Source organism: Silene latifolia, chromosome X, assembly GCF_048544455.1.
Source record: "Silene latifolia isolate original U9 population chromosome X, ASM4854445v1, whole genome shotgun sequence".
NCBI lineage: Eukaryota > Viridiplantae > Streptophyta > Magnoliopsida > Caryophyllales > Caryophyllaceae > Silene > Silene latifolia.
Window position 1 is genome coordinate 304287423 of NC_133537.1, and position 18173 is coordinate 304305595.

At 39.7% G+C, this 18173-nt stretch overlaps 1 protein-coding gene across 1 annotated transcript; it reads left to right on the plus strand.

Annotated features, from left to right (window-relative positions):
- The first annotated feature begins 6063 nt into the window (after positions 1 to 6063).
- Positions 6064 to 10480, plus strand: LOC141620436 (uncharacterized). The gene is made up of 7 exons (XM_074437307.1): positions 6064 to 6382; positions 6499 to 6578; positions 6678 to 6849; positions 6956 to 7189; positions 7460 to 7601; positions 7685 to 9448; positions 9700 to 10480. The coding sequence occupies exons 1-7, from the start codon at positions 6064 to 6066 to the stop codon at positions 10478 to 10480; spliced, it is 3492 nt and encodes a 1163-aa protein (XP_074293408.1).
- Positions 10481 to 18173: the final 7693 nt, after the last annotated feature.

The window sequence follows — 18173 nt, forward strand, 5'->3', positions numbered from 1 at the left end:
TGGACGCGGACGCGTGCCCAGCCTGTGTAGGTGTAGACCCCTCTCTGACTTCCCTAACAGCAGGGGAAGTCCTCTTCCGCTTCTTTGAAGTGGTAAGGTCTAGGAGGTAAGAAGGTGGAGGTGGTTGTAACCTACCCGACACAGTAGTCAAAGATAAAAGACGGGGTAGGTTAAGTGAAGGTAAAGTCACGGACATGGAAGTGCCAATCTTCCACGTCCGATGGTCAGATGCTAACCAGTGCATAGAAATCATGACAGGAATATCAATGACATTATCTTTATCTAAAAATTTAAGACCACGGGGAAAATCGGTGAAAAGACCGCGGGCAATGCGAGTCACTAACCCGCCACAAGCTATCATACCCGTCACTTTCTGCCCGACAGTGTTAAAATGTTTAGCTGTCAAGTGAGCAATGTTAAAAACAAAAGAGTTACCGATGTCAATGTTCAGGTAACCCGCTAAAATAGACACCTCGACATTGTTAACATTGTTGGGCTCGTGACGACCAAAAATGGTCTCTTCTAGCAGACGGAGAAAGTAACGGGCTGGGGGTAAGTGGACATGAGCAACACGTCGCTGACCGAATGAAATCTGTGCAAGTGTAGGCCAAAGCAGAGCCAGGAGCTTCCTAGGAGGCTCAAGAAGACCGTCACTAACTAAACCCAATAACCCCCAAACTCAGATAAAGTCCATGTGAAGGTTGTGTTAAACAATATAAAAGTAATGCACTTGCTCCCGGGGTCACTCGCATAGACCGCAGGAGAAAAGGTGAAAGAGCTAAAAAATTCTAAGGTGCATTGTCGATATGTGAGCTCTTTCAAGGTGGCCAAACCTGACATTCCCATCCCGTTGAGCAGCTCAACAACGGGCTCAAAAATTCCCAACTTCTCTAAGGATAGTCGACACAAGAAACGAGTCGATGTCATTTCACATTCCATTAAATTTAAAAATCGAGTACGGTGGGACGGGGAAATGAAACGTACCTGCGGAAACGCAGGCAAAGTCTCCATGGATGTGTTGACCTCATGTCGGGCAGCAGCCCATTAAGCGGCAGCGCGAAATCCCGTATCCTTCCCTGCCCGTGAACCGGAAGCAGTAGCAGCTATAGTAGTAACAGTGACAGCCGCAGTGGTAGTAACAACAGCAGAAAAAGTAGTAATAAGGCAGCAGGTGTGGGTGTGGGTGTCGACACAGTAGGGGTCGACACCACTGTAGTAACAGCGACGGCAGAAGAAGCCACGATGGTGGTGACAGTGGTGACAACAGGGATGACCGTCTGCGAAAGAAACGTAGTAGTAGCGGAAGTAGAAGCGGAGCTCGTCAACAAACTACTATCCATCCTACAATCAAAACCAAGTTCTAAAATCAACATATAATCAGTACCATCAAATTTATCCCCAAATCGATTTCTACAACCCTAATTTGCACAAAATTAAGGTAAAATCGCAATTAAACATTGTATAAAAGGGGGAATGAACTTACTTGAATTGATTACCCAACAATAAATGCAATTAATGTCAATGAAAGCTTCAAATTAATCGAAATTAATCGATTTTTTCGCAACCCTAATTTTCGCAAATAGCCCCAAATATGTCGAAAATAGAATAATTAAATAAGGGCAATTGATTTAATTGATGAAAGGAGAAGTATTTAGGTAATTTATTTGGTAATTTAGGGGGAGAAATTAGGGATTTGAGGTTGGGAAATAGGGGATGTCGAGGGAATTAGGGGAAATTAAAACAAAACAAATAAAGGTAAGGAAAGAAGAAAGACTCCCTCGTGTGCTTTAGTCGCCTTAATCACTCGATCGAGTGGTTTGAAACTGCTCGATCGAGCTATTCCGCCTTCATTTGTTCGATCGAGAACTTTTAATGTGCTAGATCGAAAGCTTTCCCATGTGCATTGATTTCTACTCGATAGAGAACTCTTGGTTGTTCGATTGAGAACTTTTCCTCTTCAATTTTGCTCGATCGAGTACAGGATAACTCGATTGAGAACCCCTGAAATTTGACCTTTCGATCGAGAACTGTGAATCACACGATCGAGGACTCCCTCTTGGCATTATGCTCGATCGAGCACATAAAGTGTTCGATCGAGGACTGTCTTCTGGGCATGTTTTCCAATGATTAAAAATCTCCCAAAACCTGCATAAAACGCAAAAACATTTCCCGCAAAAATACCATATTCACAGCAGCAGTCTATATTCGGTCTTAAGCTAATTAAAACTAAGCAAGCTATTACTATTGCCTATAACTATTAAGCAATTAAAATGTCTAAGGGATCAAATTACAAATTGTTTTTACAAGTCGAATAACATTACGGCTTATCTTCCAAAACACTTGAACAACCCGTAAGAGGGCTTCTGACTGGATGAGGTCCCTTCAGCATCGCGGACTGTCCCTTTAGGCCTCTATGAACTTGAATTGATCGAATGAGAGTAGTCCGCATCCACATATGCCTTTACTCCCGTCTTTACTTTGTCATGCTTCTTCCTTTCATGACCTTTGTCTTTGGCATTATCTTTATCATTGAGCTCAAATTCCAATGTACTTTTATCACCGGGATCTCCAATGTCCAATCCGCCTAGACCTATAGCAGCAGAAATGACAGAATGGTCCTCCATATTGCTCCAAATCTGGGGCGGAGGTGTTAATAACCAGCACATGATTCAAAATTATCAATTGGAGGGTCCATATCAGGGTCTATAGAGGGAATATCATTGCAAGTCTTGACCAACATAGGGGCCCTATGAACACCAGACTTGTAAAAGGTAATTCCTCATCACCTACCTGAAAAGTCAAAGTCTGCCCCCGACATCTATTACTGCACGAGCGGTATATAGAAATGGTCATCCTAAAATGATAGGAGTGTATGAGTGTTCAGGGATATCTAAGACTACGAAATCGACGGGAATAAAGAACTTCCCTATTTTAACAGATATGTCCTCTAAGACACCTAAAGGCTGTGATAAAGTGCGGTCGGCCATCTGTACGGTCATATTAGTATAATGAAATTTTGTTAAACCAAGCCTCTTAGCAAGAGATAATGGTAAAACACTCACGCTAACTCCCAAGTCGCATAATGCATTATCAATGAAATGGGTCCCAATGTGACATGGTATAGAGAAACTACCCGGGTCAGACAACTTTGGCGGGGTCTTATTTTGAATTAGGGCAGTGCCCGCTTCAGTCAAAGCCACCGTCTTATGGTCATTAATATGCCTCCTACGCGCTAAAATGTCTTTCATAAATTTCATATAAGAGGGTACCTGGGTTAGTAACTCAGTAAATGATATATTCACATGAAGACTTTTCAAAATTTCGGCAAACTTACCGAATTGTTCCTCGATCTTCTTGTTCTGCAATCTTCTCAGAAATGGGACCGTAATTGGAATAGCTAGGCCTTCATTTTTCTTTGCCAAAGAATTTTCACAATCAGCATCAGATTTACTCGATCGAGCAACAATACCTCTCGATCGAGGATTTTTCTCAGTAATAGTGCTCGATCGAGCACTTTGATCTACTCGATCGAGAACAGTGTTTTCAGCAGTGCTCGATCGAGCACTCTCATTCCCTCGATCGAGAACCTTTTCAGCATAATTCCTCGATCGACCTTCATAATTCAGTCGATCGAGGACATCTCTTGGATTCAGCACTTTTTCGTCAAAAGACTACTGTTCTTGAGCAATAACTTCAGTTCCCGAGTTAGAAAGTTCAGCATCTTTCTTCGGCATTTTGGGTCCCTCATAAGAAAGACCACTCCTCAAATTAATCAGATTTACCGTCTCATGAGGTTTCTTTTCAGGTTGGGACGGTAAAGGACCCGGTTATCGTGAAGCTTGATTAGTAGCCAGTTGAGCCATTTGGGATTCAAGTGACTTAATGGAAGCATCTTTCGCTTGGTCAGTTTTCTGCAATTGGATGGTCAATGATTACAGCATCGACTTCAACTCAGCTATTTCGCTTACGCCACTAGAAGAGGCACCTTGATGCGGCGGTGAGAAGAAGGAGGCTTTTGAAAGCCTTGTTGTTGACCTTCATGAGGCGGTACATAAGCTTGTTGCTGTTGTGGTGGAGGTGTAGGATTCAAAACATTTTGACTAGTCCATCTCAAATTAGCATGAAATCCAGCTTGGTTGTTATAATAGGAGCCTCCTTGCCTATATTGTTGGAAGGCATAGACTTGCTCCTTCTCAGCTAAGCACTCCACTGAAGTATGACCATTTTTGCCACATCTCTCACTTGAGACGATCTCTTATCTAGATAACAAGTGAACCGTCTGTTGATTTCCCTCGGCCTGCAACTCCAACTTATCAAATCTGGCATTCATGGCTTCCAGTTGAGCCACAAGTGCACTACTCTCTCCAGGTACCGTTCTAGTGCCACTCCTTGGATTCCCATACTCAGCAATATGGGTGGCCATCTCCTTTATAATACTCCAGTCCTTATCGTCATCAATGTACTTTTGGAATCTCCCATTGGCTGTAGCATCTAAAATAGCACGATGGTCAGCATACAACCCATTGTAAAACTGGTGCATAAAACCCACTGGCCAAACCAGTGATGTGGGACAGATTTAACCAAATTCTTGAACCTACCCCATACAGGTTCTCATCTGGAGTTTGTTTAAAATTCATAATCTTCCTTCTCAATGCATTAGTTCTTTGTGGAAGGTAATACCTTTTGTAGAAGGCAAGAGCTAAGGTTTCCCAGTCGGTAACTCCTGCCGCAGTCCTATCCAAATCAGTTAGACATTCTCGAGCTCCATCAGTAAGAAAACAAGGAAAAAGAACTTCCTTGATCTTCTCTTGTGTTACTCCCTTAGTAGCGGGAACAGTAGAGCAATAATCTATAAAGACCTCCATGTGCTTCGTCGGATCTTCACCAGCTAACCCTCTAAACATGTTTCTCTCCACCAGATTAATATAAGAAGTGCGAATGTCAAAGGTATTCCCCTCCTCATCCATTTCAAGCTTGAAACCTTTGGGAATGGCATCAGCTGTTGGCTCAGAATGACTCGCAATATTAGGCATCTTCAGAGATTTAGCAACTGTTGCAGAAATAGAAGTGTCTTCCTCTAAAGATTGATCTTCCGCAAATGTAAAATTTTCTAGAATAGGTACAAGAGTACTCAAGGCTTCCTCTTGACGATTCTTTCTCAACAAGTTTTGTCTACGGCAAAAAGTCCACTCTGATTCAGGATCGGCTAGTACTAATTCTGACCTATTAGACCTGGGCATAAACAAAACTAAGAGAAAAGAAATAAGAACTGTCTCAAGGAATTCGAAATCCCTTGCGACTAAGACAAACAAAAATAAGACAAGTAAATGGACTAATTGCCTCCCCGACAACGGCGCCAAAATTTGACACGGTTGACGCAACCCTATCAAATATAAACCAACTGGCTCTAACTAATATAGCAGAGGTAAGCCGGGTATCGTACTCCACAGGGAGGCTATTATATCTACTAGTTATTCTAGTCCGTCACGGTAACAAATTGGGGGTGTTGTGATTTGATTTCTAAACAACTGAACAAAAAATAAAGCAGAGAGAGAAACAACAATTAAAACAAATAAGAGTGAAAAAGGATGTGATCAAATAGAAAGAGAAATGCTAGGATGTCGGTTCACCATGATATCACACAATTCTGTTAAGGGTAGGTCAGTCGGTCTGATGTGAGAAAGGTAAAGGAATGGTCCTTCTGGTCCGCTATCCACCCTAAAATACTACTAACATAGCTTCCACCCTCATTAGTGTAGTCTATTGTTCATAATAGGCCTGTTCATTCCAATCTTCCGATCTAGGTCTGAACTTAACCGGGTTAACTAGTTTAGAAGCGTGCACTCAACTAAACGATTACAATTAAATTGCTATGAATCAATTCTCACCATCAAAACCTTCTAATCTAATTATAATATTATTGTTTTACTATCATGGCTCCCCTAATCCTAGCACTAAGGGATTTAAAGAAGAATCACAAAAAAATCACAATCTAAAAACAAATTAAAAACTAAAGCAAAATTTAGACTTTCTTTTACTAATTGTTTAGACCATAATCTCGATATGGAACAAGGTTCGCCATCTCAGAGTTGTCCAGGGATTCCACAATCTGCCGATGCGCAGAAAACTCGAGAAGTAAGTGAAATTGTGGGAATTCCGGTGATTAATCTTGAAACAATTGTTGATACTGATGAGATTAATCAACCGTCTGAAGAGGTTCCTGAGGCTGAATGGACGGAAGTACGAGGTAAGAAATCTCCGTCTCCGGATAAGAAATTATTGCAACTCACCAATGAGGATGTTGAGTCAGAAGTGCAATTTTGGGATACCGATGTCGTCTGTTATGTCTTAGGTGGAAATCCTCCCTGGGAATTGATTGAGGGTTTTATTAGGAAGATTTGGGGGGTTTATAAATTTGACAAAATTTATTTTCTCCCGAATGGAGTCTTCCTGGTAAGATTCCCTACTAAGGAGTGTCAGTCACTTGTGCTACAACAGGGTTTCCAATGTTTGACAATAAGCCTGAAGTTGTTAAACCTTGGACTGAATCATGTAGTTTGCATAAGGAGAGAGTCAAAGTTGTGCCAATTTGGCTTCGTCTCTGTGGGCTTCCTTTGAAGTTTTGGGGCAAATCTAGCCTTTAAAAACTTGCTGGAATATTGGGTAAATTCCTTAAGAGAGATGGAGCCACAGAAGATAGAACTAGGTTGGGATTTGCTAGGCTGTTGGTGGAAGTTGAGGTTGGGCAAGAGTTTCCTGAGAAACTGCATTTCAAAGATGAAAAAGGAAAGGAAATCAGTATCCTGGTGGAATATGAGTGGAAACCTTCTTTCTGTGATGCTTGTAAGGGTATAGGTCATACAAAACAAATGTGTAAGAAAAGTCGTTGGACCTAAACCTAACCCACCTGTGGTGAAGCAAGTCTGGAGACCTATTCCTAAACCTCCTGTCACAGTCAGAGTTCATCAGACGCCTAAGCCAAGTGAAGTTCCATTTGGAGGGCCTACCTATCATAATTCGGCTCTGATTACACCTGTGGCTGTCATACAGCAAGTGTCCAGACAGGAATTTGCTAGAGCAGGGAATTCTTCACCAGTAAAAACTTATGCTGAGGCTCTCACTGAGAGTCCAATTATACCTGGTAGTCAAGAGCAGTTGGAAGGGAGACAGGAGGACCCAACTGGAATTGGTAACGAATAATATTGGAAGTTGGAATGTAAGAGGAATAAATGAGGCTAATAAACAACAAGATGTTAAAAAGTTTCTTTATCACAATAATATTGGTCTTTATGGGCTTGTTGAAATTAAAGTGAAGGAGCATGATTTTCTTACTATTTTGCATAATTTAGGGCTACAATGGGAAGGAATTAATAATAATAATCTGCATAATGGAGGAAGAGTCTGGGCCATATGGGATCCTCAATTTTTGGGGTTACTTTACTTCATAAAACTACTCAAGCTATTACTGTGAGTGTGACTGAGATTAATATTGGTGATAGCTTCAAGTTTACCGTTGTGTATGGATCTTATGAGGATGAGGAAAGGAATGAGTTATGGGAGAATTTAAGGGAGATGCATGATCATATAAGGGTCTCTGGGGTGTATGTGGGGATTTCAACAATGTGTTGGACTTTAATGAAAGAATAGGCAGAGAGGTTACTTGGGCTGATATTGCAAACTTCAGAAATTGTGTTACTTACTGTGGCTTAACTGATATTATGGGTTGGGGTGCATTTTTTACTTGGAACAATAAGCAAGTGCATGCTTCTAGGAGTTTTTCAAGAATTGACAGATTCATGGTTAATTCTGCTTGGATGGATTTATACCCTGATGGCTATGCTCACTTCTTGTCAGAAGGACTCTTTGATCATAACCCATGTGTCTGTTACAGAAGGCTGGCTACAATGAGGAGGAAAAAACAGTTTAAGTACTATAATATGTGGAGTTTGGGTCCTGATTTTAAGAATGTGGTTGAGGATTCTTGGAACCAGACTGTTCTGGGAACTCCTATGTACATTCTGGTTTCAAAGTTAAAAAATTTGAAAGCTCCTCTTAAGTCTCTCAATATAAATGGTTTCTTTGATGTGGATAAGGCTGCTGGTATTGCTAGAAGTTTGTTGGAAGAAATTCAACTTCAGCTTCACAATAATCCTGGTGATCATGTTTTGAGTAATGCTGAAAGGGAAGCAGCAGATACTTATAGACATCTGAGTAAAGTTCAATATAGTTTTCTTAGCCAAAAAACAAAAGTGGACTGGTTAAGTTTTGGAGATGAGAATACCAGGTATTTCCATAGTCAGATCAGATCTAGAAAAGTTCACAATAGGGTTATAAGTATAACTGGAGCTGATGGTATCAGTTATAGCACTTGTGATGGGATTGAGAATGCCTTCTTAGATTATTATAAAAGTCTACTAGGGACTTCTCTACCTACCGTGCCTGTTCATGTCCCAACTGTTAGAACTGGGAGAGTGATTACTGAGGAGCACAAGAATATCCTGATGGCCCCTGTGACTGCAGCTCAAATAAAAGAGTGTATGTTCTCTATCCCTTCAACTAAGTCACCTGGACCAAATGGGTACTCGAGCCAATTTTTCAAGGACTTCTGGGATGTAGTTGGGAATGATGTTATAGCTGCTATCCAAGATTTCTTCACGAATGGGAAAATGCTCAAGCAAGCAAATACTACAACTCTAACTCTTATTCCCAAGTCTGCAAACCCTGTTAGTGTGTTGGATTTTCGTCCAATTGCATGTTGTAATACAATATACAAGACTGTGGCCAAAGTGATTTGCAAAAGACTGAGCAGGGTGTTGCTAGATATAGTGAGTGATAGTCAAGGGGGGTTTATCAAAGGTCGAAACATTGTTGAGAATGTGTTGATTTGCCAGGATCTAGTTCGTCTTTATAATAGGAAGGCTGCATCACCACGATGTTTAATTAAAATTGATCTGCAAAAAGCATATGACTCAGTTGAGTGGCTTTTTCTGGAACAAATGATGGGTGCATTACAGTTTCCTCAGAAGTTTATTGAAATAGTGATGGTGTGTGTTTCTAGTCCTTCTTATTCATTGAATGTTAATGGCAACCACTTTGGCTTCTTTCCTGGGAAGAAAGGATTGCGACAAGGAGACCATTTATCTCCGTTGCTCTTCACTTTGTGTATGGAGTATTTGTCTAGGATACTTGGGGTGGTTGCTCATCAGGATAGCTTCAAGTTCCATCCTCTCTATGCTCCTTTGAAATTGAATCATCTGCTCTTTGCAGATGATTTGTTACTTTTCTGCAAAGGAACTGACGTCTCTATAATGTGGATGCTGAGGGCATTTTCTACCTTTTCTGCAGCATCAGGTTTGACCTATAACAAAACCAAGTCTGAGATCTACTTTAATGGTGTGGCAACTAGCACTATTGATCCTATTCTGCAAGTATCAGGTTTTCACAGAAGGTCTCTCCCATTTAAATACTTGGGGTGCCTATCTCTTCCAAGAGATTGACCAAGAATGAGGGCTATAAACTGACTGAGAGGATTGTATCTAGGATCAGGGGATGGGGCGCTAAACATCTTTCATATACAGGATGTTTAACCTTGGTGAATGCAGTTCTGAACACTTTACATTCTTACTGGGCATCTATATTCTTGATTCCTAGCAGTATTATGAATAAAATTACCTCTATTTGTAGGAATTACTTATGAAGTGGTTCTTCTGATTATAATAAAGTGCCTAATATAAGTTGGTCTACTTGCTGTTTACCTAGAGATGAAGGTAGCCTGGGAATTAAAGAGGCAAAAGTTTGGAACAAAGCTTTATTAGGAAAGTACGTGTGGTGGCTTGCTAATAAGAAGGACCATTTATGGGTCAAATGGGTGAGTAATATTTATATGAAAGGTTCAACTTGGACTGACTATAAGCCCCCTGTAGACTGTAGCTGGTCCTGGCAGAAGCTCGGTCATATTATGGAAACTTTCAAGCAAGCCTACACCAACAACAAATGGCTCAATACCCCTGCTGAGTACACTGTTTATGCAGGATATGACTGGTTGAGAGTTAAGGAACCTGCCATTGATTGGAAGTATGTATGCTGGAACCCTCTGAATATCCCCAAATGTTCATCTATTTTCTGGGAATTCATGCACCATAAACTCCCTACTAAAGATAGATTGACTAGAATGGGACTCACTATTGATCAATCTTGTGACATCTGTGCTAGCCAGCCTGAGACTATGCTCCATGTTTTCTATGATTGTGAATATGGGAAGCTCTGTACCAGATTACTGCAACAAGCTCTGCACTGTAATTTTCGTCTTCAAGATTTTATTGTGTGGTACTCTAAGGGCAGAGGTACTATAATGCTGCAGAGAAAATACATAGGGGCTTGCCATGTGGCTCTTGTGTACTGGCTCTGGAGGATGAGAAATGAGGCGAGAATGGAAGCCTGCATTAGAAGACCTGAGCGTCTTGTGCGCCAGATTCTTTGATGTTAAGACTAGGTTTCTAAAACTGAATGTGTCGATGTTGTTATCAAAAGATAGACTTTGGTTTCAGTCTTTATAGTGATAGTCATAGAGTAGAGTGTATGATGTAAAGTAACTACCCATTTTTGCAGATAAATATATATATATATATATATATATATATATATATATATATATATATATATACTTAAATTTTCCAAAAAAACAAAAACACTAAGGGATTTAGCTAATCATATTCATAATGAAAATAACAACGATTGATGAAATAATAGAAGACATAATATAGAGATTAATAAGAAGAAATTGCATAAACTATGAGCAACCAAATAAAATAGAAATTAATAGACAAGTAATTAATAGTGCAAAAGAGAATTAAAGCTTGAATAAAAGAGAAAGAAGGATTACAAAGGTTTAAGATCCGGCAAGAGAACAAAGTAACGTTCAACAAGATTAAAGCTGCTAAATGAATGCTTAAGAGTGATTAAGAGATGATTAAAAGATGAGTAAAAGATAACCTAAACTTAGTGACGTCTTTCCTTTATATAGGAAAGATATTTATTAAACACGTACTCTATAAAATAAATAAGTTCTTGCGAAAAAATCTCGCGTAAAAAAGCAAAGTGCTCGATCGAGTACTTTCAGACTCCTCGATCGAACACTCTTCCATCAAATCCTCTCGATCGAACTGTTAATGTACTCGATCGAGGACCTCCAAAATAGCACCTCTCGATCGAGTACAGCAGGGTCTCGATCGAGCATTATTCACCACCCATATTTACTCGATCGAACATATTGGCCAACAAAAGCCTTCGATCGAGGTAAATACCACTGAACCAGCTCCTTGCTTGTTGATTTGGCTTCCGAGACGCCTTTACGCTTCTCGAGGCAGTAGTAATTCCACCCCCAATCTTCCATCTCCATAAATGCAGGCTTAAAGGGCAACAAAAAGCATGATTCCGCTACTTTCGGGTCCGTTCCTGCACGTAAAGCTAAACAAACCAAAGTAGACTATTCGGGGTATTTCGTAATATAAAACTACGAGAATCGCATAGAAATACGTGCATAAAAACCTTAAAAAGACTATATAAAATGCACGTATCACCACACAAGTCCCTCTATAACCCAAGTACTAAATGTGCACATCCCCCTTGGAGTGGGAAGCTCTAAGGGTGACTTGAGCAGAAGACGGTTTCCCAACTGCCTTTGGTCTCCAAATTCATAACCAATACTCCAACATTCTCCATTGTCCACCAAACCATGAACAAACCAAACAAGTCCAAACAACACAACCACTCAACCATATTAGCAAAACAAGTATAATTATTCTCAATTCTTCACTAATTCATTTCTTCTCATTTAATTCCTCTTTAACATGTTATAATGCAATGTAATCACCCTTGCGACAATTTACCATACTTATCTTAACCTAATTACCATAAAGTCATCTTATGGGATAAACCCTAATTAAAAAAACGTGTTATAATGCAATTATCATGAGGCAAATGCAATTAATTATAATAAATGCACAATTAAACAATAATATCATCGCTAAGTAGGGAAAACCCTACCTCAAGCTGATACGTGCATTTTATATAGTATTTTTAAACCTCTTATGCACACATTTCCATGTAATTCTCGTAGTTTTAGGCTACGAAATACCCCGGATAGTCTACTTTGGTTCGTTTGGCTTTAATTGCAGGAACGGACCCGAAAGAAGCAGAATCAAGCCTTTTACTGTCCCGTTAGCTTTCATTTAGGATATGGAAAAATTGGAGCGGAAATATCACTGTCTCGGGATTCGTGAAGTCGCCTTGGAAGATACATCATACGTCCTTTGGCTTATTTCAGTGGCAGTGTACTCGATCGAGAAGTTTGAGTGGCTAATATGCTCGATCGAGAGCTTGTGGATGGTGAACAACCTTCGATCGAGACCCTGCTGAGCTCGATTGAGAGGTGGCTTAATGGAAGTCATCGTTCGAGTAGTCTTTGTACTCGATCGAGAGGTTTTTGTTGGGAAGTGTACGATCGAGAAGAATCAAGTTGCTCGATCGAGCACTTTGTTATCTGAACGCGAGATTTTATCGCGTGAACTTATTTATTTTATTATCTTAAGTTACGTGTTTAATAATAAATATCTTTTCTATATAAAGGAAAGACATCATTAGGTTTAGTTTATCTAATCTTTCACCTTAAACATTCAGTTTACATTAGCTTAATCTTGTTCGACGTTGTTTTGCTTTGATTTTCCGGATCTGAACTTTTGTAATCTCTCTTTACTCTCTTTATTCAAGCTAATTCTTTTGCAACATTTAATTAGTGTTCTTTAATTTCTTTTTATTTAGTATTGTTATTTAGTTTATGTAATTTCTCTTTAATCATCTTTTTGCCATGTTTATCATAGTTATTTCAATCGTTGTTGTTTTATTTACCATCATGTGTAGCTAATTTCTTAATTGCTAGGATATGGGGAGCCATGATAGTAAAGCAATGATGCGATAACTAGCTTAGGACGCTTTTGTTGTGAGAATTATTTAATAGCAATTTATTAATAATTATTAGGTTGAGTGCTCGCGACCAATGTAATTAAACTGGTTACATTCAGACCTAGATCGGAAGATTGGAATGAACAGACCTGCTATGAACAATAGACTACCCTAATCAGAGCGGAAGCTAGGAAGAATCTAGGGCGGATAGCGGACCGGAAGGACCTTTCCACTACCCTTCTCACATCAGACCGACTGACCTACCTTTAGCTGATTTGTGTAATATCATGGTGAACCGACATCCTGAGAGTTCTCTCTTTATTTGATCACATATTTATTTCATCTCTGCCTATTTTTATTGTTGCTTTATTTATTGCTTTTAATTTCAGTTCGTTAGTTTAGAAACCAACTCAAACACCCCCAACTTTGTGACCTTAGACAGACTAGATAATAAGTAGATAGTGACCGCCTCCCTGTGGAGTACGATACCCGACCTACCTCTACTATATTAGTTAGAGCCGGTTGGTTTATTTTTTATAGGGTTGCGACAGCCGTGTCACAAGCTTATCTTCACAAATCCACAAGCTACTAACTAGAAATGCTTCTCAATGAAGCTCCTTCACATATTAATTACTACAATCATTACTACGAATCATCATAATAAATCTACTAATTAAACTCTTTAATTATTCCTCTTAATTCTCATAACCTAATTAATTATGAGGTAGTATACTATGATAATCAAGACTACTAAGATAAGATTAGAGGAAGTGGAGTACAAATCGACATACAAACAAGATGGATGAACAAAGAGGCAAAGATTCTTCACTTGGATGCTAGGGGTTTTGAGAGGATTTGTTGGTGAATAATTTAGAGAGATGTCCGGGAAGCTTAGAGAGTGGTGTGAATAGTATTTAATAAGGGTTTTGTGTGGAAAATATAAAGAGATAAGGGGCAAAAACGACATCTCACCAACAAACTTCCCGTATAAGCTGCACTCGACCGACACTCGGTCGAGTGATTGGTCCACTCGATCGAGTGGGAGCTCCACTCACTCGAGTAGATTGTCACTTGGCCGAGTGACTATCTTTACAGGCTTCCAGCTTGACCATGCGAGTGAATCATATACTCGGTCGAGTCTTAGTCTATATAATTGCAGGGTATTACAATAGATGATCTGTTTGACCAGCTGAGTGGGGCAGAAGTCTCTTTGAAGATTGATCTGAGATCAGGGTACCATCAGGTGAGGATTCGGGATGAAGACATACCAAAGACAGCTTTTCGATTTAGGTAAGGTCACTATGAGTATGTGGTGATGCCGTTTGGGTTGTCTAATGCGCCGGCAGTGTTTATGGATTTGATGAACCGTGTTTTCAGTCAGTTCATGGTGGTTTTCATAGATGATATATTAGTTTATTCTAAGATTAAGGAGGAGCATGAGGAGCATTTGAGGTTAGTGTTGCAAACTCTACGCGACAATCAGCTTTATGCAAAGTGGTCTAAGTGTGAGTTCTGGCAAGAGAAAGTGGCTTTTCTGGGTCATGTGATTTCTAAAGGGGGTGCATCTTCGGATCCTAGCAAGATAGAGGCAGTAGCTAAGTGGGAAACACCAACGAATGTGGCCGAGATCAGGAGTTTATTAGGTTTGGCAAGGTACTATCGACGGTTCGTGAAAGACTTTTCGAAGATCGCCAGGCCTATGTCTGCGTTGATGAGGAAAGAGAATATGTTTCGATGGGATGAAAGTTGTGAGATGGCATTCCAAACCTTAAAGGAGCATTTGACCACAGCTCCAGTCTTAGCTTTACCTGAAGGGCGTGAGAACTTTGAGGTGTATACAGATGCTTTAAATAACAGGTTAGGTTGTGTATTGATGTAGAACGGGAAAGTAATTGCCTATGCTTCTAGGTAATTGAAGCCTTATGAGGAGAACTATCCGACGCATGTTCTAGAGTTGGGTGCAGTTGTGTTTGCTCTCAAGATTTGGAGGCACTATCTTTATGCGGCAACCTTTAAGATGTTTTGGGATCATAAGAGTAGAAGTACATCTTTACTCAAAAGGAGCTGGACATGAGACAAAGGAGGTGGATGGAGCTTATCGGGGATTATGACATGGATATCATATACCATGAAGGGAAAGAAAATGTGGTTGTTGATGCATTGAGCAGGAAAAGTGTGCATTCTCTATACATAGCTATTTCTTTAATGAGGTTGAGAGATGAGGTGGGTAAGATCGGGATACATGTGATTCAGAAAGGAGATGCTAGAGGAGACTTGACAGTGGAGCCGGATCTTTATGATGACTTTCGCAGGAAGCAGACTCTTGATTCTAAGATTCAGTAGTGGAGAGCTGGAGTAGAGAAATGTGTGTGCCTAAGGATGAGGAGTTGAAAACGATGGTGTGTGCCTAAGGATGAGTAGTTCTGATGAGAGTTTTCGCTTTGATGGTAGATGGTGTGTGCTTAAGGATGAGGAGTTAAAAAAGATAATCATGACAGAGGCTCATTACACACCGTGTTCAGTGCATCCGGATGGTGACAAGCTTTATAAAGATCTGAAGAAGACTTTCTGGTGGCCTGGGATGAAAAGGGAGACAACTGAGTTCGTGGCTAGGTGTTTGACATGTCAGAGAGTTAAGGGGAAGCAGCGACGACCACATGGTAAGATTCAGTCTCTTGAGGTACCTGAGTCGAAATGGGAGTCTATCTCCATGGATTTCATAGTCGGTTTACCGAGGAGCCAGCAAGGTAATAACATGATATGGGTGATAGTTTACCGTTTGACTAAGTCAGCTCACTTTATTCCAATGAAAGATACATGGAGTAAGGTGCAGTTGGCTAATGGCTACAGGAAACATGTGGTGAGAATACATGGGGTACCAAAGGAAATTGTGTCAGATCGGGATGCGAGGTTCATTTCTCGGTTTTGGCAAGAGTTGCAGGAGATGATGGGAACTACCTTGAAGATGAGTACGGAGTTTTATCCTGCAACAGATGGACAGACAGAGAAAACTATCAAGACTTTAGAAGATTTGTTGAGAGCTTGTGTGATGAAGTTTGGTGGTAGTTGGGAAGATAGGTTGGATTTGATCGGGTTTTCTTACAACAACAGCTACCATACAAGTATTGGTGGCTCGGTTCAAACTCGTCGTCAAAAGCTACCAACCAAAATAATATTTATAACTTTACAAACTACTCTTAGTAAAGAGGCAAGTAAAGGTCGGATCCCAGGGACGGGTATTGATGTAGTATTTTCAATTGTAGTTGGTCGTGTCTTAGGGTGTCACAATTTGGGGTTGAGGTAGGAGATCAACTAAAAACTAATCAAATAACAAAAACAAAGCAAGGTAAATAAATGGAGATGTAAACAATTGATTAAAAGCACTAGGGTGTCCTGGGTTCATAGCGGATTCATGGGAGTTGATCATACGAACATATTCTCATATTATAAGCAAGCAATTATTGTTGTGATGGGATCGAGTTGGTATATAAGCTTACAATCCCTAGGAAGGTTTGGGTCCCGGAACTGAATCGATTAGATTGTACAACATCTACAAGTCGACTTAATCCTTCCTATCCAACTATATGCATGGTCTAATGAGGCTCGAGTTAGTGTATAAGCTTACAAGCCTTATTGAAAAGATAGGTGATGGGTAAAAAATGCAAGGATTCATAGGCTCGCATTTCATCAAACATAACATGTGCATAAGTTGAAATCACAACAAGAAAGCAAATAAGTTATGAAAACATATTAGATTAAGCATGAATCATTCCCCATGTTGGTTTCCCCTAATTCCCCATTAACCCTAGCTAAGGAAACTACTCACGCATTATCAAGTTTAACATGCTAACAAGGTTGTCAATCATATTAACAAGGCAAAACATGATGAACAAGAAAGAAAGATTAACAATAAATAAAACAAGGATTAAGAGAATTATACCTATGGAGATTCCAAAATAATAATGCAAAGAATAATAGAAGTACTTGATGATTGATGGAAGCTTGTCAATCTCCCAATAAACCTAAATGATCTTCTAATTACCCAAACTAAATGATGAACAATAGAGGAATTAAGAAGAAATTAAGATGTGATTAATATTGATGAATTGTATTACAACTAATTAAAATCTAATTATGAGATGGTAAAAGATTGATTCAAGATTGATGCTAATCTAGGTAGTACAAAGGGGTATTTATACTAAAGATTAAGTACAAAAATTAGGGTTACTAATGGCTTAAATGACTATTAAGACCCTTGAGAAAAGTTGAGGAAATGCTCCTCTCGGAGGAAATGAGCATATCCGTTTTGCTAGTGATGTGAACATTATTTGCACACATTTAGTCCTTTAATTGAGAATATCTTGCACATTATTATAGCGTCTCATAGCCATTTTATCCGTCAAATGCCTCCTATTTTGCTTTCCTATTGCTTTGTGTTTGATTTGTAGGAAAGGAGACAATTAGGCGGAAATTCCCGTCTCTTGAGCTTATTTGGAAGGACATTGAAGATCTTGGTTGAACGAGTATTGAAGGAGAGGCAAGAATTAAAGACTAATCTCATAAGAATAAGAAGTAATCGAAGAGAAGGATTCTGAAGCAGAATCCGAGCGGCCAAGGAGACAAGACGCCCGTCCAAGAGCCTAAATCCGAGCGTCCAAGCCTTGAAGACGCTCGGATTCCCTTGCTACAATCCGAGCGGATTTGCCCCAAAGACGCTCGTCCACCCCCACAACAATCCGAGCAGATTCCCCTCCTGGACGAGCGGATCGTGGCGTCTTCAGCTGAGATGCTCATCTCTCCGAAAAGACTAGCAATTCCCTGCTTAGAACTCACAAATGTTAATTACTAATTTAGCCTTAGTTAACCTAATGAAGCTCTACTATATATACCCCACTTGTAAATAATCAAAGCATGAAGTTTTTAGAGTAGAAAGCCTCCACATTAGAAATTCCTCTTAGATTAGATTAGAAGTAGATTAGAATAGACTACTCTTTAATCTTTCCACAAATCTCACATTAATCTCTCCTTAATTATTGTTCAAGTTTGTTACTTTTAGGTAATTGAAGATTATTGGGTTATTATTGGAGGATTGACAACCCTTCATCAATAAATCAAGTTCTCTTCTTTTATTCTTTGCTTTATTATTTGGATCATCTCAAGTTTGGTATAATTCCTTTACCCTTTTTACTCTTTATTGTTTGTTTCCTCATTAT

Bases quoted from the DNA above. Each gene is read 5' to 3' on its own strand.
- LOC141620436 (XM_074437307.1), top strand. From the start codon at position 6,064: ATGGAACAAGGTTCGCCATCTCAGAGTTGTCCAGGGATTCCACAATCT. The intron at 6,850-6,955 runs GTATAGGTCATA...CTCCTGTCACAG, and splicing joins TTTCTGTGATGCTTGTAAGG to TCAGAGTTCATCAGACGCCT. The intron at 7,190-7,459 runs GTAACGAATAAT...AAACTACTCAAG, and splicing joins GGAGGACCCAACTGGAATTG to CTATTACTGTGAGTGTGACT.